The sequence below is a fragment of the Eptesicus fuscus genome, chromosome 16 (assembly GCF_027574615.1).
Source record: "Eptesicus fuscus isolate TK198812 chromosome 16, DD_ASM_mEF_20220401, whole genome shotgun sequence".
Classification (NCBI taxonomy): domain Eukaryota; kingdom Metazoa; phylum Chordata; class Mammalia; order Chiroptera; family Vespertilionidae; genus Eptesicus; species Eptesicus fuscus.
The window spans coordinates 50,252,110-50,271,529 of NC_072488.1; the positions used below are offsets into that span (position 1 = coordinate 50,252,110).

Sequence of the window (19,420 nt, forward strand, 5' to 3'; positions counted from 1 at the left end):
GCCAGCTGTGAGCCCAGATTCTGGCTGAGCAGCACTCCCCCTGTGGGAGCAGCACTCCCCCTGTGGGAGCGCAGGGGACAGCTCCTGCATTGAGCGTCTGCCCCCTGGTGGTCAGCGGCCAGTCATTCTGTTCGTTCCACCCTAACGGTCACTTAGGCTTTTATTATATAGATTATTTTTTATTTTAATTTTTTTTCTTTTCTCTTAAAGCATTGTCTGTTGTGTTTACTTGTTTGTGTTTAGTCTTATTTTTCAAATGATTTTTCTTATATTCATAATTCTTTCTTGACTTTCATGATTTCATCCTATGATATTTTTCTTTCTGATTTATGTTGTTCTCTCATATCTTATATCATTGTCTTAGTGTGTTTTAATTTACTTTAAATAGTAGATTGCACTTTTAATTTGTTTTACAGGCATATCTTTCTGTCATGCTTTCAGTGTGTATAGGGATGATATATTTCATATTCTCATTTTTCTTATAGTAACTTTATATGAGTTTGACCTTGATAACTTTACGTTGTTCATTTTTATGTGAAATCCATCTTTCCTTAAGGTTTAGAAAAAGGCTTGATGCATGTAGCTCTTCTAGCTTTACAGAGCTCTGTCATCTGTTATTTTTGTGTGGTATTAAAAACTGTGGTGGCTTGATGGGTTAGATAGCCTGGCTCTGCTCATCTCCCCCACTTTATCTAGACCTTTCTTTTTATCGATGTTGTCACTGTCAAGTTCAATTTTGATTATACTCCCAATAGTTTCTCCTGCATGTGGGGCTCTGTCCTGGAAAACAGCCATGGCAGGTCAGTTTCAAGTGGCCATTGCTCTGTCCCCTTCAGACCTTCTTAACCGTGGGCTCTGCCACTTTATAATTGCAGACAAATTAGCTAGCTTTTCTAAGTCCCATCTTCTTCTTTTTTTTAAAAAAAAATATTTTTATTGATTTCAGAGAGGAAGGAAAAGATAGATAGAAACATCAGTGATGAAAGAGAATCACTGATCCACTGCCTCCTGCACACCCCCTACTGAGGATCGAGCCCACAACTCAGGCATGTGCCCTGACTGGGAATTGCACCATGACCTCCTGTTTCATAGGTCAACCTCTGAGCCACACTGGCTGGGCCCATGTTCTTTAGTTGGAAAACTGATATCAGAATAATCTGTATCTCATAGTGTTGATGTGGGGACTAAATAGTATAATATACAAAAAATTTAGTTGAATATCTGGCATATTATATATACCTGGGACATATAAACTCACCAATAACCAACATTATTCCTGTGCAGTAATTTAGTACAGGTTGCCAAATGAATAGCTAATTAATGTTAAATTTCTATAAGCTTTACTATATTTTATATGGTGAAATGTCAAATCCAATTGGGAGGTAAACCAAACTAAGTTATACATACACACATACATACTTTATGGTAATTAGTGCAAAAGGAACTGAAATTTGTTTAAAGTTCTTCTTCTGACCAATAACAAGTGTGTATGTATCACCTTATCTAAAGATTTGCCTGACTACTCCTGCACAGGTATATTTGTCTGGGAAACATATACATTGTTAATCATCTCCTCTTGTGTTTATTTGCATTTGGATGTTTTCTTCCTGTGTACATTTGAATAATTGCAGTTTTCCCCCCTCTTTGTTTATGGTTGACAGTATTACAGATGTCCACCATTTTTTCCTACCTTTGCCCTCCTCCACCCAGCCCCTGCCCCAACCCAGGCTTGAGATCATTTTTCAGGTTCAGTGTAATTTCATTTTCATGCAGCTGCCCTGCTTCCAGTTTGAACAATGTAGGAATGCTGTGTAATTATGCTAGAAATGTGGGTCTTTTATTCTTACTTATCTTGAAAAATAATTATAAGTACTTCTTTCTGGAGCACAGTAACTATATCACCATAGCACCTGGGAAGAGTCATTTTGAGATTGTTATGTGTTTCATTTTCCCCCTTCCATCAAATACAAACAATGTATCTAGAAAGGGCAGGAGACTGTGAAGTGGTCCAGTTCCAGGGTGGATTGTAGGCCCAACTCTTCATCTAAAATGTTGGCCTCTTGCTTTTTGATGCCTATATCTCTTCTCTTTCTAAAGAGCCCGAGTCCTTGAACTTTATCACCATTTAAAACATCCTGGAGACCTTTGGGCCAATGAAGGATGAGAGCAGACCCTTGATGGGAGAGGACCTATCAAGTATTGAGCTATCGGCCATTTGTTCGTCTTTTAAGTTGACATATAATATAGTTAATTCAGAATCATCCATCAGTCATCTCTGTTTTTCTTTGATGTGATAAGTACTGGGAAGATTGGGAAGATTAAAAATGGTGAGGGGGGTGGTGAAAAAGGTGAAGGGGCTCAAGTACAAACTGCCAGTTATAAAATTAGTCCCAGGGATGTCATGTGCCACATAGGGAATATAGTCAATAATGTCATAACTGTGATGGGTGCTAGATGTACTGTGGTCATCACTTCATAGGGATGTCTAATCACTGTGTTGTACACCTGAAACTAATTTAATATCGAAAGTCAACTATAATTTAAAAAAGCCAGCACCACAGAATTGACACATTATTTTAATGGATGATGGGAGCTGGGTATAGTCTAGAAAAACTGTGTATTACTGGGCAATAGTTTAATCTATTCTATCACATGACTAATAGACTCATAAATAGACCATTTTTTCCCTAAATTTTGTGTGTTTTTGTTTTTGTGCTCATTGTAGCTTCGGAAAGCTGTGATGGATCACATATCTGATTCTTTCCTGGAAACCAACGTCCCTTTGCTGGTTCTCATTGAGGCTGCAAAGAGTGGGAATGAGAAGGAAGTGAAGGAATATGCGCAGGTTTTCCGTGAACATGCCAACAAGCTGGTGGAGGTAAGTCAAGAGAGGCCTGAAGGCTGGGATTTCGCCACAGGTTTAGTTTCCCCATGTGGCTCCTGGAACTTCAATAGGCAGCCGTTCTATGGTTTTCCTGGAGTAATAAAGTCATGGAATCTTTCTTTTCTGTACTTTCTAAGGACTCCATCCCTTTCAAAGGAAGCAGGTTATCAGCCATCTCTCCTCTCAGTATCCCACACACTAAATATGATGTGGAACATGTCTCTTAATATCGCTGAACGATAGACGGAGGCTGAAACAGAAGTAGAAGGAACACTCCAAAGTCCTGAATTTGAGGGATAGAAACTGCCAGTTGGAAGTTTAAACCTTTCCCTCTTCTTCTTCCTCATCCCCCTCTACACTCCACACTCCTAACCTTGATTAGCTGTGCACATTATGAACGTGTGAAAAAAAAAAAATCCTCCCTCCCCCAAAGAGATGTTCAGAGTCTTGCTGGGGGATCTTGGGGCAGTAGGAGGAGCATAAGTATGGGGTCAGAAGTATAGAATATGTTGGAGAAATCTGTGGGAGTTACTTTATAAATGGGAAATTATGCTGTGTCATATTGAAAAAAAGTTGTTTTCTCCCCCTCGAGGGAAACAAAATAAAAATGAAATGACAACCATGCTGTCTAAATCTAGGAGCTGAAAACCAACAGCTTGGCAAAGGTTAGATTTAGTGATGTGCAGCGACGTGGAAAATGACAGATGTTAAACAGGAAATGTGTGTGCTAGAGAAAAAGATTGCGGGAGGGCGAGGACCCTGGCACATGTAGGAAATGGTTGTCAGGGGCGGGTCCAAATGTTTGCAGGCTCAGAGCACTCATCAACCACCACCACCACCACCACCACCACCACCACCACAATTATCTCAGGTGAGTCCCCACTTTAATTCAGCATAAAATTACTCAAAATGTCAGACAAGTTGAATGCAAGCTCAAAGTAAAAATTGTTTCCCTCTTAGGACGGCAAAATTAATTTCGGGGTAAATTCATCAGATGTGAAATCCTCTCCATGTTTCTTGGAGTGAGTGACAGGTTGTGCTCCTATTTAATTGTGCCCTGTGTACCTGCTGAGTTTGGTTAGGCCAGCACGGCCGTTGCCTGGGGCTGAAGACAGCAGGCAGCAGGATGTTCAGCATTGGGCCCAGAGGGAGCCCAGGGTCCTCTGGGACCCCATCTGTGTCCTCACCCATGACAGCAGTCAGCAAGTCGAGTGCGCAAAAACCTAGGCCAAAGCAATGGAACGTTGAACCTTCTCCCACAACCCTGGTGTCTTTATGCAACTCCAGCCCAGAGCTGAAAAACAGGGTCAGAGTTATCTGATCATGGTAGTCTTTCTGGCTCTGTCCCCACCTATGAGGCAAGCACTCCATTGCCCTTCATATTTTACCCACATTTTCTGAGAGGTCACTTGGCCATTGAGGAATCCAGAGTCCTCCCAGGGTTGTCCTTGGAAGCCCTGGCCACTTCCATGTCTTGAAAAAGAGAAGGTGAAGAAGAAGACAGGTGGAGGGGACAAAGAGGAGGAAGAGGAGGAAAAGAAATAATGCACATTACAGAAGTTCTCAATAGTCCTTTGTAATAAAATAATAGTAGTAACATACAGACATAGTATCCCATGGATATATTTACAGTATTTATTAGACAATTGCAGAAGTTATAGAAAACACCAATTAATTGTGTGTTATGTGCATCGTGGATAAAGAAAGGGATGTAAATTTAAAGTTGTATGATAAATATCTCCTACTTTCAGTCCTGTCATATTTTTTTTAATGTGCAAGAATCACTGTTCCTGTGTTTCTGTAATTCTGTATGCAGCCTCATTTACAGATAATACGTAGAGTTCAGACTTGACATCCTGTATGAATGTGAGGCCGGGGCCAATAGCCCTTGTGACTGCTCTTTCTCTCTTCTCCTGTGATAGACCCTGGACTCATCACCATTTTGCCCCATCCCATCCACAGGTTTCACTGTAGGAAAATCCAACCACTATGAGTGATCCTTGATCTTCAACTTGTGGCAGAACAGAAAGAAAGCTTGGGCCCCACATCCCAGAAAATTGCTGCCCTACCTTCTTCGGTTATTTCCTTCATGGCCCCTGATGGGGTCTGGGGGTGGGGGAAGGTCAATGCAGTCAGCTACATCTTATTTTATTTTTTTTTTAAAATATATTTTATTGATTTTTTACAGAGAGAAAGGGAGAGAGAGAGAGTTAGAAACATCAATCAGCTGCCTCCTGCACACCCACTACTGGGGATGTGCCCACAACCAAGGTACATGCCCTTGACCGGAATCGAACCTGGGACCTTTCAGTCTGCAGGCTGACGCTCTATCCACTGAGCCAAACCGGTTTCGGCAACTACATTTTAGAATGTCTGGATGTCCAGGTAGATGTAAGGGCTAGAGGGTGGCTAGGCCTCAGTTTGATTAGAGAGTAACTGGAAACAAAGGAATTTCTGTAGCTTGTCCTTCAAATAAATGCCTCATTGCTGATGCATACATGAAAAGAACTTGGAGCACTGGGCTGAGAGTCACCCTTTTCCTAATTTTGAAAGTGTCTCTGTGGACTTGGCATCTTTCTGGACTTAAGTATCTTTGTCTATAATCTGAAAAATGTTGTTGATATATTCACTTACAAATTCCAAAAGTTTGACTATATCCTTTTGGATTTTTTATGCACACAATTGTGTTGTCCGTGAATTGTAACAGTTGTATTTCTTCTTTTTCAATTCTTATCTCTTGTTTTTTTCCCCTCACATTATTTCACTACCCAGACATTCAGTATCATTGTGATAATATTTTTGTAACTTAAAGATCTCAGTGAGAAGATGTACATATTTTACCATTAGTAATATTGTTTGTTCTAGATTTCTTGCAACTACTTTTATTAGATTATTTTAGTTCTCTTCTGTTATTCCTTTGCTGAATTAATTTTTTTAATCACAAATAAGTACTGTAGAATTTTAGCAAATGCATTATCTACACACTTTGAGTCGACTATATGATTTTTGTCTCTTTTATTCTCCTTTAGAGGTATGGTGTCAAAATTTTGCTTTCCTTCAAAAAATGAGTAAGAAAGTATTCCTTCTTTTTATTGTTTGGAAGTAATGAATGTGTAAGATGGGCATTATTTATTTTGCAAATATTTGGAGAAAATCACTGGTATAGCAATCTGAGCCTGGTTATATATTTGAGGAAAGTTTTAAAAATTGCAGACCTTATTTTATTTTTACTAAATGTATGACTAAATGTTCTATTTTTGGGGGCAGTGGGTTTTAGTATCTTGTATTCTAGGAATTTGTTATTTTCATTTTATTTTCTAATTTTTTGACATAAAATTGTGTATCTCTTCTTATTTTTTTTAATGTGCAAGAATCTGCATTACTGACCCTCCCACGCATTCCTCCTATTGCAATCAGTGCCTTTTTTTTTTTATTGATTAGGTTTGCAAGAGGTTTATCATTCTAATAATCCTTTCTGAAATACAGCTTTCAGCTTTGTAGACTTTCTTTGATGACTATTTCAGTTATGCTCTTATCTTTATATTTCCTTTGTCTACTTTCTTCTGGCACAATTTTTAGCCCTTTAAAAATTTTAGTAATATATGCAGTTAAGGCTATAAATTTCTCCCTTAGCTATGCTTATGTCTGGTTATTTTCTACTGCCTAGCCCACTCACGCTGTCTTCATCTGTGTACAGTTTCCCTGAAATTATCTATTGAGTTCATTTTTTAAAAGGCTTTCTAGTCAAATTTTAAAAAAAAATTGATTTCTGTTCTCTGGTAAGAATCATTATCAGGTCATCTCCTTTAAAAGTATAGTAATTATAGTTATTTAAAAAATCCAAGTCAAATACTCCACTATTTCAGTCAATTTTGTTTCTGTTTTTTGATTACCCCAGAGAGGGCACCTCCCCCCACTTGGCTTTGGTTTTGAGACTGCTAATGCAACAACAGTCACCAAGAGGATATGAACAGGTGCATCACTCACATGTATGGACTTTCTGGGGAGAGCAGAGCAGGACCCAAGCCTGTCCACAGTGGCTTCAGCAAAGACAAGAATAAGTAGTTTGGGTTTTTATCATGTAAGGGGTTGGGGCTGGGGTCAAAATGTCAATGCAGGTGGCTGGGATTTGAATGGTGTAAACTTAAAAAAAAAAAAAAAAGGTGGGCTGCTTTAATCAGCTTGCCCAGTTATGGAGCAAGATGAAAGGGGAGAAGAGTGGGGCTTAGATGCTATCAGCAAACATTCAAGGAGTAAGACTGTTCATTACAATTCATCTATGACATTTGACTGATGACATTTGAACAGAGTACTCCAGGTTTTATTGAGTTGGATTTGAACTTGTTTCAGTAAGCTATTAGGGAGCTCCATGAGGCTTTCAAACTGGAGACAGACTTTATTATGGTGTCTGTTTTTATTATTTGATTTTTACCTGAATTATTTTTTTATATGCCAGGTGATATTTGGTTGAAGGGGCAAACATCTGTATGGAAAAATATAGAGGGTGTATGTCAGTCTATCTGGCTGCTATAGCAAAATACCACAGACCGGGTGGTTTATAAACAATACACATTTATTTCCCATGACTCTGGAGGCTGGGAAGTCCAAGATCAAGGCTCCAGCGCTGGGAAGGCCCTTTTCCAGAATCACAGCAGGTGCCTTCTTGCTGTGTCCTCACAGAGTGGAAAGGGGTGGGGAGGGATTTCTGTTGTGTCCTTTTGTAAGAACATTAATCCCACTCATAAGAGCTCTACCTTCATGACTAAGAACCTCCCAAGGCCTCACCTCCTAGTATTGTCACATCGGGCATTAAGAATTCAACATATGAATTTTTTTGGGGGGACACAACATTCAGACCATAGCAGTCTGGATAATGTGTTTTCCTCCAGAGAGAATTCAGCCTGTCCTCTGAAGGGCAGCAGAGAGGGTGACTGTCTCAATCCATCAAGGATTGAAGTGACTGGACTCTGGGTTGTAGTCTTACTAAGGTATAATCTGTCTTCCTTTTACCCCGGCCTACGGAATAGTCTTCCAGGGGTGGCAACACAGGACCAGTTGTGTTATTTAGTATCCCACCTCCCTTGTGAAGCATTTACTCCAATTTTCGTCTGTCCAACATCACAAGAAGGCTGTAAACTTTGCTTTTTTATGCTTCCAATTTGCTTTCTGCCTGCTGCGATATGTAACTTAATGGACAAAGGTCTTGGGAGAAAACTGGTGATAGATAAAGTGCCAGTCTTTGAATCTGCCTTCTCTATGGGACCTTAGCTTTGCTTCTTTGCTTCCTGGGCTGACCTGGATGCTAGGTTTTGCCTCCCGGGCCTCAGGAGATTGCTGCAAACCCTCAAGAGTTATCTTCCTCTCCGTTCTGCCGGGCATCTCAGGTTCCCTGTCAACACTAAGAGTGAGCAAATCTCTGGGAGTAAAAAGGAAATTTAGAAAGTTGAGCTCCCTCAATGATCATCTGTTTTTGATCTTGTCTAAGTTTTGACCTCTGTGGCCGTTGTCCCATGCTTTTAAGCAAATTATTTTTATTTTGCATTTCTAGTTCTCAGCAGGAAGGCGGGTGTTATTGGTCTCTCCATGGCTAAAAGTGGAAGCTCCTGAGAGCTGGTTTAGTAAGTTTATGGGGCGTTTTTGGTTGTTGTGAATATTTTTAGGCAGAGATCTCTTCATTCAGTTGAAATATAGGGTTTCTATAGTTCAAATAAATACACAAACCAATAAAAGTTGTTTCGAATGAATTGAAATGATCACCCCTCTCTCTGTCTACTTTCTGCAATTCCTCCCACCAAACATAGACTCATAGTCCTTCCAGAGCATTCGATCCCTGTTTGGGAACCTCTGATGGATCTCTAAGTTGCCACTAATATAAATCATATAAAATTACATGTACAGAATTTTTAATGAAGAATGCATGAATACATGAAATTTTTAACCTATGAATCAATGGTGATAGTTTTAGACCTTCAATATTTCTTGACTATTGAGTTTATTATAATATATTTTTTGCCATCTATTATGTTTTTTCTTCTATCTATGCATCGTCTTCCCCCAGTTTGGTATTTGCTGTTCACAGAGAGTGATGTGATGAAGTGAATGGAAGGTGTCTCAGCCTGTTACACAATGTTGAGGTTGTTTTAAAAAATATATATTTTTTATTGATCTCAGAGAGGAAAGGAGAGGAAGAGAGAGAGATAGAAACATCAGTGATGAGAGAGAATCATCAATTGGCTACCTCCTGCACACCCCCTACTGGGGATCGAGCCTGCAACCCAGGCATGTGCCCTGACTGGAAATCAAACCGTGACCTCCTGGTTCATAGGTCGATGCTCAACCACTGAGCCACACAAGCCGGGTCAATGTTGTGGTCATTAGGAAGTCCCCTACAAGGATAGCTTTAGTGCAAATAAAATATTAGTAAAATGTGAATGGGAAAAATAATTGAACTTTTTAAAATTGCTTTCACAAGTGAAATGTTGAGGGTCCCCCCACCCCTGCAGTGTTGTAACATTAATAAAGACTAAGTTAATTTGCACCAGGGTTTGTTGATTAAGAGAATTTAACAGGTCAACTATGGTGCTCTGTAATATGAAATATTGGCTGCTATAGTAAGCATCACCAATAGAACTGAATTTTCTTTTGAGAGAGAGAGAGAGAGAGAGAGAGAGAGAGAGAGAGAGAGAGAGAGAGAAGTCGATGTGAGAGTAGAACTGAAAATTTTAAAAAGTATATTTTTATTGATTTCAGAAAGGAAGGGAGAGGGAGAGAGATATGGAAACATCAATGATGAGAGAGAATCATCGATTAGCTGACTCCTGAATGCCCCTTATCCCCAGGTATCAAGCCCAAAACGTGGCCATGTGCTCTGATCCGCAATCGAACCGTGACCTCTTGGTTCATAGTTGATGCTCAACCACTGAGCCACACCCATTTAGCAGAGTAGAACTGACTTTTTAAAAATTTACTAAAATTTTCTCATCTCCAAAATTTAGCTATCTCACCCCCTTCGAGGTTAGCCAAGGGCTGTGGGGCAAGAACCACTCAGAGGGTTCGCTGAGCTGATCAGAGGACACCTGTTGTACCTCATTTCCAAGCCTTTTGGAGAAATGGAGTGCAGATCATGGCAACTCGGTACCAAAGTCACATGGTCTGGGTGGGGTGGAGTGGATGTAAATTGGGAACAAAATATGCACTGCAGCAAAGAAAATAAAAGCTCCTCTTTGAAATGAGATGTAAAATCGATACAGCTATTTTCAGAGGCTCCAGGCTCGTTTTATTCCTTCCATTGCCTTGCTGCTCAGTCAGCCTGCCTGCTGTTCTTCCTTCTCCCCCATCTCCACCAAACCCACAGCAGAGCCAGCTACCTACTCTTGTCTGGGAACTGCAGTGTCCTCCCAGCAGGCCTGTCACCTGCCCCATCCTCCTTCAGTCCTCTGCACAGCACAGCCAGAGTGAATGTCTGAAAATGCAAATCAGATCATGCAGTTTCCCTGCCTGGGGCCATTCAGAGACTTCCCATTGTGCTCAGGTCGAGGACCCCCTTTCCAAAGAAGCCTGTGAGACTCTGATCTGGCTCCCCCATCCACCTCCAGGCTCACCTCCCTGTCCTCTCCCACTTCCTCCCGACATCAGCCACACAGGCCATCTTTCATGTGTTCAATGTGCTTATGCTGTCCCTTTCCTGATAGACACCCCTCTACACCCTTCCTCTCATTTCTAATCATTGTGCAGCTTTCAGCTCAAACATCCTGTCCTCACGTGGGGTCACTTCCCTGAGTTTTTCACTCTCATGGAACCCTATTTCCTTCCGATTTGCACACACCCAGCTCTACGACTATACCCTCTAGATCAGCAATTCCTTTAGGAGAGGGTCCATGTCTAACTGATTCCTAACTGCACCCCAACATATAGCTGAGTGTCTGGCATATAGCAGGTGTTCAGTAAACAGATGTTCTCTAGGCCCTAGAGAGTGAATAAAATAATAAATGCCTCCAGGGAAATGGCCAACCTTTATTTTTTTTTTATTTTTTTTTTTATATATTTTATTGATTTTTTACAGAGAGGAAGGGAGAGGGATAGAGAGCTAGAAACATCGATGAGAGAGAAACATCGATCAGCTGCCTCCTGCACACCCCCCACTGGAGATGTGCCCGCAACCAAGGTACATGCCCTTGACTGGAATCGAACCCAGGACCCTTCAGTCCGCAGGCCGACGCTCTATCCACTGAGCCAAACCAGTTTGGGCGAAATGGCCAACCTTTAGACCCCTAAAGTATTATGTTTTAAGAGAAAGGCTGCAGGACTCCATACAGGCGCCTCCGGGGTCAGTAAAGAGGCATTGTGCTTATTGACGACCCTAATACAGGACCAGGGAGGGATTTCAGATCTGAAAAGAACCAACGGGGAGAACTCCCATTGCCAGTGAGGAGCAAGGGCTTGGTGTGTGGAGATTCCTGAGAAGCTGAAGGAACGCTGTCAGGGTGCACCTGTGGCAGTGCCCCTAACTCCTCTGTCTCCCAAGTCCTTCCCTTGGACACAGGGGGTCTGAGAGAGAGAGAGCTGCTTCTAGCTGACAAAGTGAAGTATATGGCTGAGACCATAACAGTGATGAGTCAGACAAGGGAGTCTTGACTCTCCGCTTCATCCTCTTGATATAGTTACTCCTGATAGCAGCACCCCATAAAGGGTAGGAAGCTGTGCCTGTTAGGCTTGAAGGTAAAGGACAAACCCTAATACTCAGAATCACCAATGCAGTCATCAGGAAAGCACAGACTGCCTTGGGTTCGGCCTGCTTTTCTCAAATAACCCCTTCACTTGCACAGACGATTCATTCAGCAGCAAATATTTACCAAGTGGCTACCGTGTGTTCACCGTGGCTGGCAATGCAGCCATGACAATATCCGCTAATCTTCCTGCTCTCCTGGGGCATGCGTTCTGTTGGGGAAGACTGAGAAAGACTGAGATAAATGTGTAATGTGTAAGGTGGAACTATGTGTGCAGAGCAAAATAAAGCAGAGTGTGGGGGGAGGGGGAAGGAGGAAGGGGAGGGGTAGTCAGAAAAGACTTGTCTCCTAAAGTGACTGTTGAGCAGGGACCTGCGGGAGTGGACAAACATTCCAGACTATGGGGCCCTCAAGGCAAGCAGTGTGCTTGGCATGTTTGATAAAGAACAGAGACCAAAGTGACTGCAGCTGAGAGTGAGTGAGAACATTCCAGAAATGAGAATAAGGGTTGGGTGTAAAGATTTTGTATTCCACTCAGATATTTGAATCAATCGAAGTCTTTGATCAAGGGTGTGGCATGATCCAACTGCCATTTTGAAAGAACCACTCTGCTGCTATGTGGCAAATGTATGTAGACTGACAGAAGTAGAGGGCAGAACAGATGAAAGGTTGTCCCAACAGTCCAGCTAGAAATTAATACTATGACTGGAGTCCACAGGCTGATGCTCTATACACTGAGCCAAACCGGCTAGGGTGGCATTCCATCATTTTTGTAGAATAAGTGTTCCTTGAACACAAGCCCTGTGACACAGCCACAGTCAGCGTGGCTCCTAAGTGACTAAGGGGCCAGAGCATATACAGTGTGGAGATGTTGGACAAAGCGATGACCATGTTCATAGGGGGACAGAATGGGACAGTATGACATTTCACCATGATACTCAGCACGGCCCACAATTCAAAAAGAATGAAATGGAAATAAACACTTTATATTCATTGTCTATGTAATATTTAGAACCCTGGGTAATTGAAACTGTGAAAACCAGAAACTGCTGATAAATGGGGAGCACTGTTCTAAATATTAGTTTTACTGTTTTATCATCCATGTGGGGAGTGACTGTTTTATGTATGTATATGTCTGTTTTCTCCTGTGGTTTGTGTTTTCTGCAACTGTTAAAAGGTGTGTATATTTTAGTCCTGCTAACTCAAACACTTTGCTGTTTAGCATAACATTACATTATTAAGGTCAGACTCCTTCACGCAAAAATGAAAAATTGGTCCCATTAAATATGATGTGGTTTGTGTAAGAGCAAGAAGTTTTTAATTGACCAGGAAAATAACTCTTCGATGCTCATGTGTTCAATCTTTGTTAGCTGTAACGGCTTTTTATATCACAGAACCCCCTGGCCAGCCTAAAGCCATAGTTTGAAAGAGATGGTATGTTAGGACATTGCTCTCTTGAAATAAAAACAAGTTTTCAGATTACCTTGACTCCATTAGTGTTAGAAAGGGGTGAAGTTCAACTTCACAGGGTCCTGTGGCCAGCCTGCGGCTCAGTGAATGTGTACTTTCCACGCTAACCTTAAAAACAGCACTGGGCCCCCTGGACCTGCTGACTGGGATTTCTTCGGGAGTGTGAGGGTCTGCCCCTACGGCTGTGAGAATGAACACACCGCTGTATTCCTCAGACCCTCAGATTTTTATCTGGCAGGTCATCGTTTAGGTCCTGTTTTATCTTCGACATTCTATGTTCTAAGGACCGTTCCTGATTCCAGATTCTAGGAAATGGGAAGACGAAATAACTTGTTTTAGAATGCATTTGGGGACTAGAAGAAGAACAATTTCCCAGTCCCCTCATGTCTCAAGTGAACAGGAATGGAAACTTGAGGTACAGTTGGTGGATAAGCTTTTCCAGACCATAAAGTGACCAATATACGGATCCCATCACTACTTATTTTACTCCTGTGGTTTTGACTGTGACTGACCTAGTGTCTCAAAGACAAGTTTGAATAGCTCTTAAAAAAAAAAAAAAAAAAAATATATATATATATATATATATATATATATATATATATATATAGATTGATTTCAGAGAGGAAGGGAGAGGGAGAGAGATAGAAACATTAATGATGAGAGAGAATCATTGATTGGCTGCCTCCTTCATACTGGGGATGGAGCCTACAACCCGGGCATGTGCCCTGACCGGGAATCAAACAGTGACCTTCAACCACTGAGCCACACAGCCCGGGCTTGAATAGCTCTTTTTTTTTTTTTAAGTATATATTTTTATTGATTTCAGAGAGGAAGAGAGACAGAGAGAGATATGGAAACATCAATGACTAGGGAATCACTGATTGGCTGCCTCCTGCACACTCCCAGTGGGGATCAAGCCTTCAACCCAGGCATGTGCCCTTAACTGGAATCAAATCCAACTGCAGGCCGACTCTCTATCCACTGAGCCAAACCCGCTAAGGCAGTGGTCGGCAAACTGCGGCTCAAGAGCCACATGCGGCTCTTTGGCCCCTTGAGTGTGGCTTTTCCACAAAACACCACGTGCGGGCGCACAGGTATAGTGCGATCGAAACTTCATGGCCCATGCGCAGAAGTCATTTTTCGGCTCTCAAAAGAAATTTCAATCATTGTACTGTTGATATTTGGCTCTGTTGACTAATGAGTTTGCCGACCACTGTGCTAGGGCTTGAATAGCTCTTAATAACCTTGGCAAAAATATATGTGGAACCAAAGAGAGAATAGACGTTAATGCCTGCCATAGAGAAAATCTACATATTAGCTAAATTATCAACTGAGATTGTTTATATGATTTAAGAGCTTCCTTTTTTCTTTTGCTACAAGCTCATTAGTGTGTGCTGGTAAAAAGCCAATAGTTGTGAATGGCTGTGGGGCCCAGGGGTGGCAGGTGTGTGGCATTCTTTAGCACACCTGCTCCAATTTCTAAAAAGCATTCTCCACCCTTCAAATCCCCTCTATTACGCATGAGTATGTGGGTAAGATTATTAGGTATGTACACAAGTCTTTGATCTAAAGAACAACTATTTACTCAATCATTTGTAAAATGCAATATGAGCATCTTAGGAAAAAACACACACAACTGTTTTAATTGACCTTTAATATAAAATCTAAGTACAAACTATTTGAAATACAAATGCACCTTCCAGAAATTTTCCCACTACCACTTGCAACCAGATTGCTGCCCTCAGCTGCTCCTGTTTAAATGTTCTGGAGCCGCCACAGAGTGTGAATTTCACACATGCAAGGTGCCTGGGAATCGAGTCAATATTTTCACACAGTGCCAGTTGCCACCAAACTCCAGTTACTTACTTAGACTGACAAGTTGTTATTTTTTTTATGCGAAAATAATAGGAGCCCAGGATTTACTTTCCTAAATGCTTTCAGGGAAGACTGAAGACACAAACACATTTTTCCAAATCTCTACAATTTCCTGGGTGAATGATTTCTTTACCAAGTGTATGTGCAAGGATCCAAGACCTCAGACACCTCACCTTCTCTCACCCACATTGCTTTTCTCATTTTTATTTTATTTTAAATTTTTAAAAGGTTGATTTGAAACTTAATTTTCAGACCCAGGATGCTTTGATGGCGAAACATAATATCCAGGTTGAAATGCATTTCAGACCGCCTGTCTGATGAACGGCCCTGCAGATTTTCTGTAAAATGTCCTGACCGCTTCTACGAGACGGAAGACATGGAAGTTGTTAATGGCAGCGGGGCAGCAGAGTTTCTCCTATGAGTCAGTAGTTTTGCAAACTAAAAATAGGAGGTGGTTTGACCTATCCCAATGCAGCACTCAGCTAAAGAGGCTGTTTTGATCCCCATAATCAAGTATCTCAAAAAAGTCAAGTCTTTTCAAGTATCTGTTACATACAGCTTTAAAAAAAAATTTGCAATTTACATTCAAATTGGTCTACTTGCAGGTGCCCATTCTGTAAGCATGACACCAGGCGGGTGTTTGTCCCTCTCAGAGGACCTCTAGCATCTTAGTCTCACACCTGTGTGGGGAAGAGGCTCAGGTGGACCCCCCCTCCCCCTCACACACACACTGTCCACTGTGGAAAATCCAGCCCAGTCAAGTGCAGAGTGGAGGAAGTCAAAGGCAAACTCTCATTCGATGCAGCAGTCAGGGATTAAGGGCAGGCCACATTCTTGAAGAGGACACTGGGAGTCAGGGACAGTGCAGAGCTGTGACTCAGGCTGCCACAGCCAGGTCAGAAGCTCAGGCAAGCAGGAGGGGGACGACCAGACAGCAGATATTGAAGAAAGTGGGAAGGGGAAGGTCTGACAGGCAGGGAAGGCAGGGAATCTGGTTGCCTCTGCTGAATAAATGCTCTACCAGTTAGAAGCGGCTCTAATTTATAAGTAGACTCCTGATGTTTCTCTGCCCTTGAATTTTGCTTCAAGGCCATTTTGCCCTCTCGTTGACTTTGTAGACTCTGTCTGACCTCTGTTATTTCTCCCCATGGCCCTCCCATTACCAGAAACCTTTCAAATGGGCATTCATTATATTTATAGATTTCAGTGCCTTGAGTTTCTACAAATAATGGTTATATTATTTCCCATTATTTTCCTTGATTGTTTTTTGGGGCAAAACATCTAATATTCAATGAATTCTCTCTGTTTGATTTTTGCCTGGAATTTTGAGAGTAACAATTGCTTTTCTCAAAATGAAAACAATTCAACCTTTGTCCCAATTGCTTAACCAGAGTTTTGGAGAAAGAGCTTTTGCACAAACACCATCAATGAATGGCTGCCTCAGAATTCTGAGTAGTTTCTCACGGTCAAAAAGCACTAATGACATTTGTACTAGTGATTCTCTTGCCCTGAAAATTCCAAGTATAAATCTACAAGGAGAGCCTTGAAGCTAATACAACTTCATCCTCTCTTAGAGCATTTCGGGTGAAATAACTATTTCCATGACACGTTTTCCCAGAAGGAGGGAGTCAAGTAAAGTTTACATTTTCACAAGAGTCAGCCCTGTTTTGTTCAGAGAAATTTACAGAAACTTAATGTACTCGTAGCTGCCACAGTGGTGCACTTAAGTCGTACTTGGAATTGCTTATCACCCTAGAACAACAAAGTGGTTGATCACGATTTCAAAAGAGCTGGTCTCCTTTACTTGGAATCAAATTTTGTACATTGGCTCAGTGGATAGTGTAGGCCCTCGGACTGAACGGTTCCAGGTTCGATTCTAGTCAAGGGCACATACCTTGGTTGCAGGCTCAATCCCCAGCCCTGGGTAGAGCACGTGTGTGAGGCAACCAATCCATGTGTCTCTCTGGCATCGATGTTTCTCTCTGTCTCTCTCCCCCTCCCTTCCACTCTCTCTAAAAATCAACAGAAAAATATCCTCAGGTGAGAATTAGAAAAAACAAAATTTGTACGTTGGTGGGAGATTATGAAGATCAAAGAATTTCAGGAAGGAAATAGAATTAGTTTATAACAGGGTTTCTCAGCCTCCTCACTAATGTCATTTTAGGCTCCGAAAACTTTCTTGAGTGGGCTGTCCTGTGCATTGTAGGATGTTCAGCAGCATCCCTGGACTCTACTGAGCCCCTGTCAGTAGCACCCTGTCCCTCAGCTGTGACAACCAGAAATGATATAGAAACTGCCAAAGATCCCCTAGAGGACAAAATCATCCTGAGTTGAGGCCACTTCTATTAAATCTTTAAATAAAATATGTAAGTATATCATACAATTTAAATTATATACACTCAGTGCACCACACCTACCTACATTGCTTAAGTTGTAACACAACTCATTTGATCTGAATAGATTACAGAAGAAATAGGTGAAGTTCTAGTTCTTAATTGAAATTATCTCTGAAATTGCTGTGATTCTAAACTGTCACCAGTTTCTCTCCTCATAAGTCATTGGTCCCAAAAGGATTTCCTTATCATCTTTTTAAAAAATATATATATTTTATTGATTTTTTACAGAGAGGAAGGGAGAGATATAGAGAGTTAGAAACATTGATGGGAGAGAAACATCAATCAGCTGTCTCTTGCACACCTCCTACTGGGGATGTGCCCGAACCAAGGTACATGCCCTTGACCTGAATCGAACCTGGGACCCCTCAGTCCGCAGGCTCATGGTCTATCTCTTGAGCCAAACCAGACAGGGCTCCTTATCATCTTTAATGTTTCCTAAAGTATGTCCCAGTGTTCCAAAACTACTTCCAGGAGGGGCCCTTAACTGTTGTTCAAATAGCAGGAAGAACACCATCATCCCTGCGTCATGGTCATTGGTCATGGTCATAGTCATGGTCATTGGCCTTGACAGGCGCTACTCCCCCAGGGCATGTGGACACTGATTACAGAAAGCACAAGCCTCACTGTTCATAGTATGTCCCCTGGACCAGCAACATTGGCCTTACCTGGGAGTTTGTTGGAAATGCAGAATCTCAGGCCCCACCCCTGACCTCACTGGGCATTTTAACATTGCAAGTGAGTCCTATGACCTTTCTGTTGGTGTAGCACCGGCATAAAAGACACCATTTTCCAGAGTGTATCTTCATGAGATGAAGGGGGGGAAAAGGATTACAGGATTAAATGCATATATGGGAACTCCCGTATACTACTGTAGCCACTTTTAGAGATGCACAAGGCTAATGAACACTGAGAAAGATACTTTGGAAAACCCCAAATTGTAACATCAGGCCTTGGGGTTGAAAGGCGGCTTGAGGCTGGGGGAAGAGGGGGGAAGGTTATTTGGGGAAAAAGGAGACATATGTAAAACTTTAGACAAAAAAAAAAAATATATTAAAAATATAAATAAATAAAGTAAACCATGGGTAGAAAAAAAAAAAAAAGGCAGCTTGAATTCCAGACATATTATAATTAAGGTTTGGTTATAGAAAACAAGGGAACAAATTGGCATGACAAAAGTAATGTTTTGAGTGATTTCTTTGCGTCAACTTTATTATTTTTTAATGCTAAAATATGGATATACATTCAAATGTCATGGCAGTCAGCATCCTAAATACCATTAGTCTCCCAATTACTTTATCAAAGACAGTCCAGAAATGCATAATTACTGTTAGGTTGGTGCTTATTTGCCAAGTCTAATTATTTATTTAGTTGGCAATTATTATTATTTTTTCTGGCATTTGTTCCAAATCTATTTGACAAAACCTGGACAATTCCACTGTATTCATTTTCTAAGGCTGCCATAGCAAAATGCCACCAATTGGGTAGCTTAAACAATCACAATTTATTTTCTTACAATTCTGGAGGCTGGAAGGCCAAGATCAAGATGTTAGCAGTAAGGGTTTCACTTGAGGCCTCTCTCCTTGCTTGCAGATGGCTGCCTTCTCCCTGTGTTTTTACATGGTCTTTCCTCTGTGTGGGGACATTCCTGGTGCTTCCTTGTGTTTCAAATTTCCTCTTCTTATAAAGACACCAAAGTAATTGCTTCTTTAAGACCCCCCCTTCAAATACAGTCACACTGCAGGGTATTGGGGACTAGGGCTTCAACATAATGAATTTTGGGAGCACACAGTTCCATTTGTGAAAGTTCCTAATTGATTTTCTTTAAGAGAGAAGGAAGGTAGAAATATTTACTTTTATGTCTATTTTGAAGGGTTTACATTTGAATTTTCACCCATTGTTTAAGCCAGTGACGGCATACCTCGGAAATAATTTTATAGCGAATGGTCTAAATCATCACCAATTCTCCTTTTTCTAACAGAAATTTTTACACTTTAAAAATAAATCCTCAACCTTTCCAAGAGTGTTACATTGAGAAAGTCTCACTTCTTTAAGTTCTTCAAACTCTTCAG

At 41.2% G+C, this 19,420-nt stretch overlaps 1 protein-coding gene across 7 annotated transcripts in view; it reads left to right on the plus strand.

The window, feature by feature from the left end:
• The window catches only part of CTNNA2 (catenin alpha 2), a 982,769-nt gene that overhangs the window by 754,745 nt on the left and 208,604 nt on the right, over positions 1–19,420 (plus strand). For all 7 annotated transcript variants that reach the window (XM_054728044.1, XM_054728045.1, XM_008157457.3 and 4 more), the window contains one exon: positions 2,726–2,878. In XM_054728044.1, the coding sequence (XP_054584019.1) occupies positions 2,726–2,878 (153 nt within the window). The remainder of the gene's footprint in view (positions 1–2,725; positions 2,879–19,420) is intronic.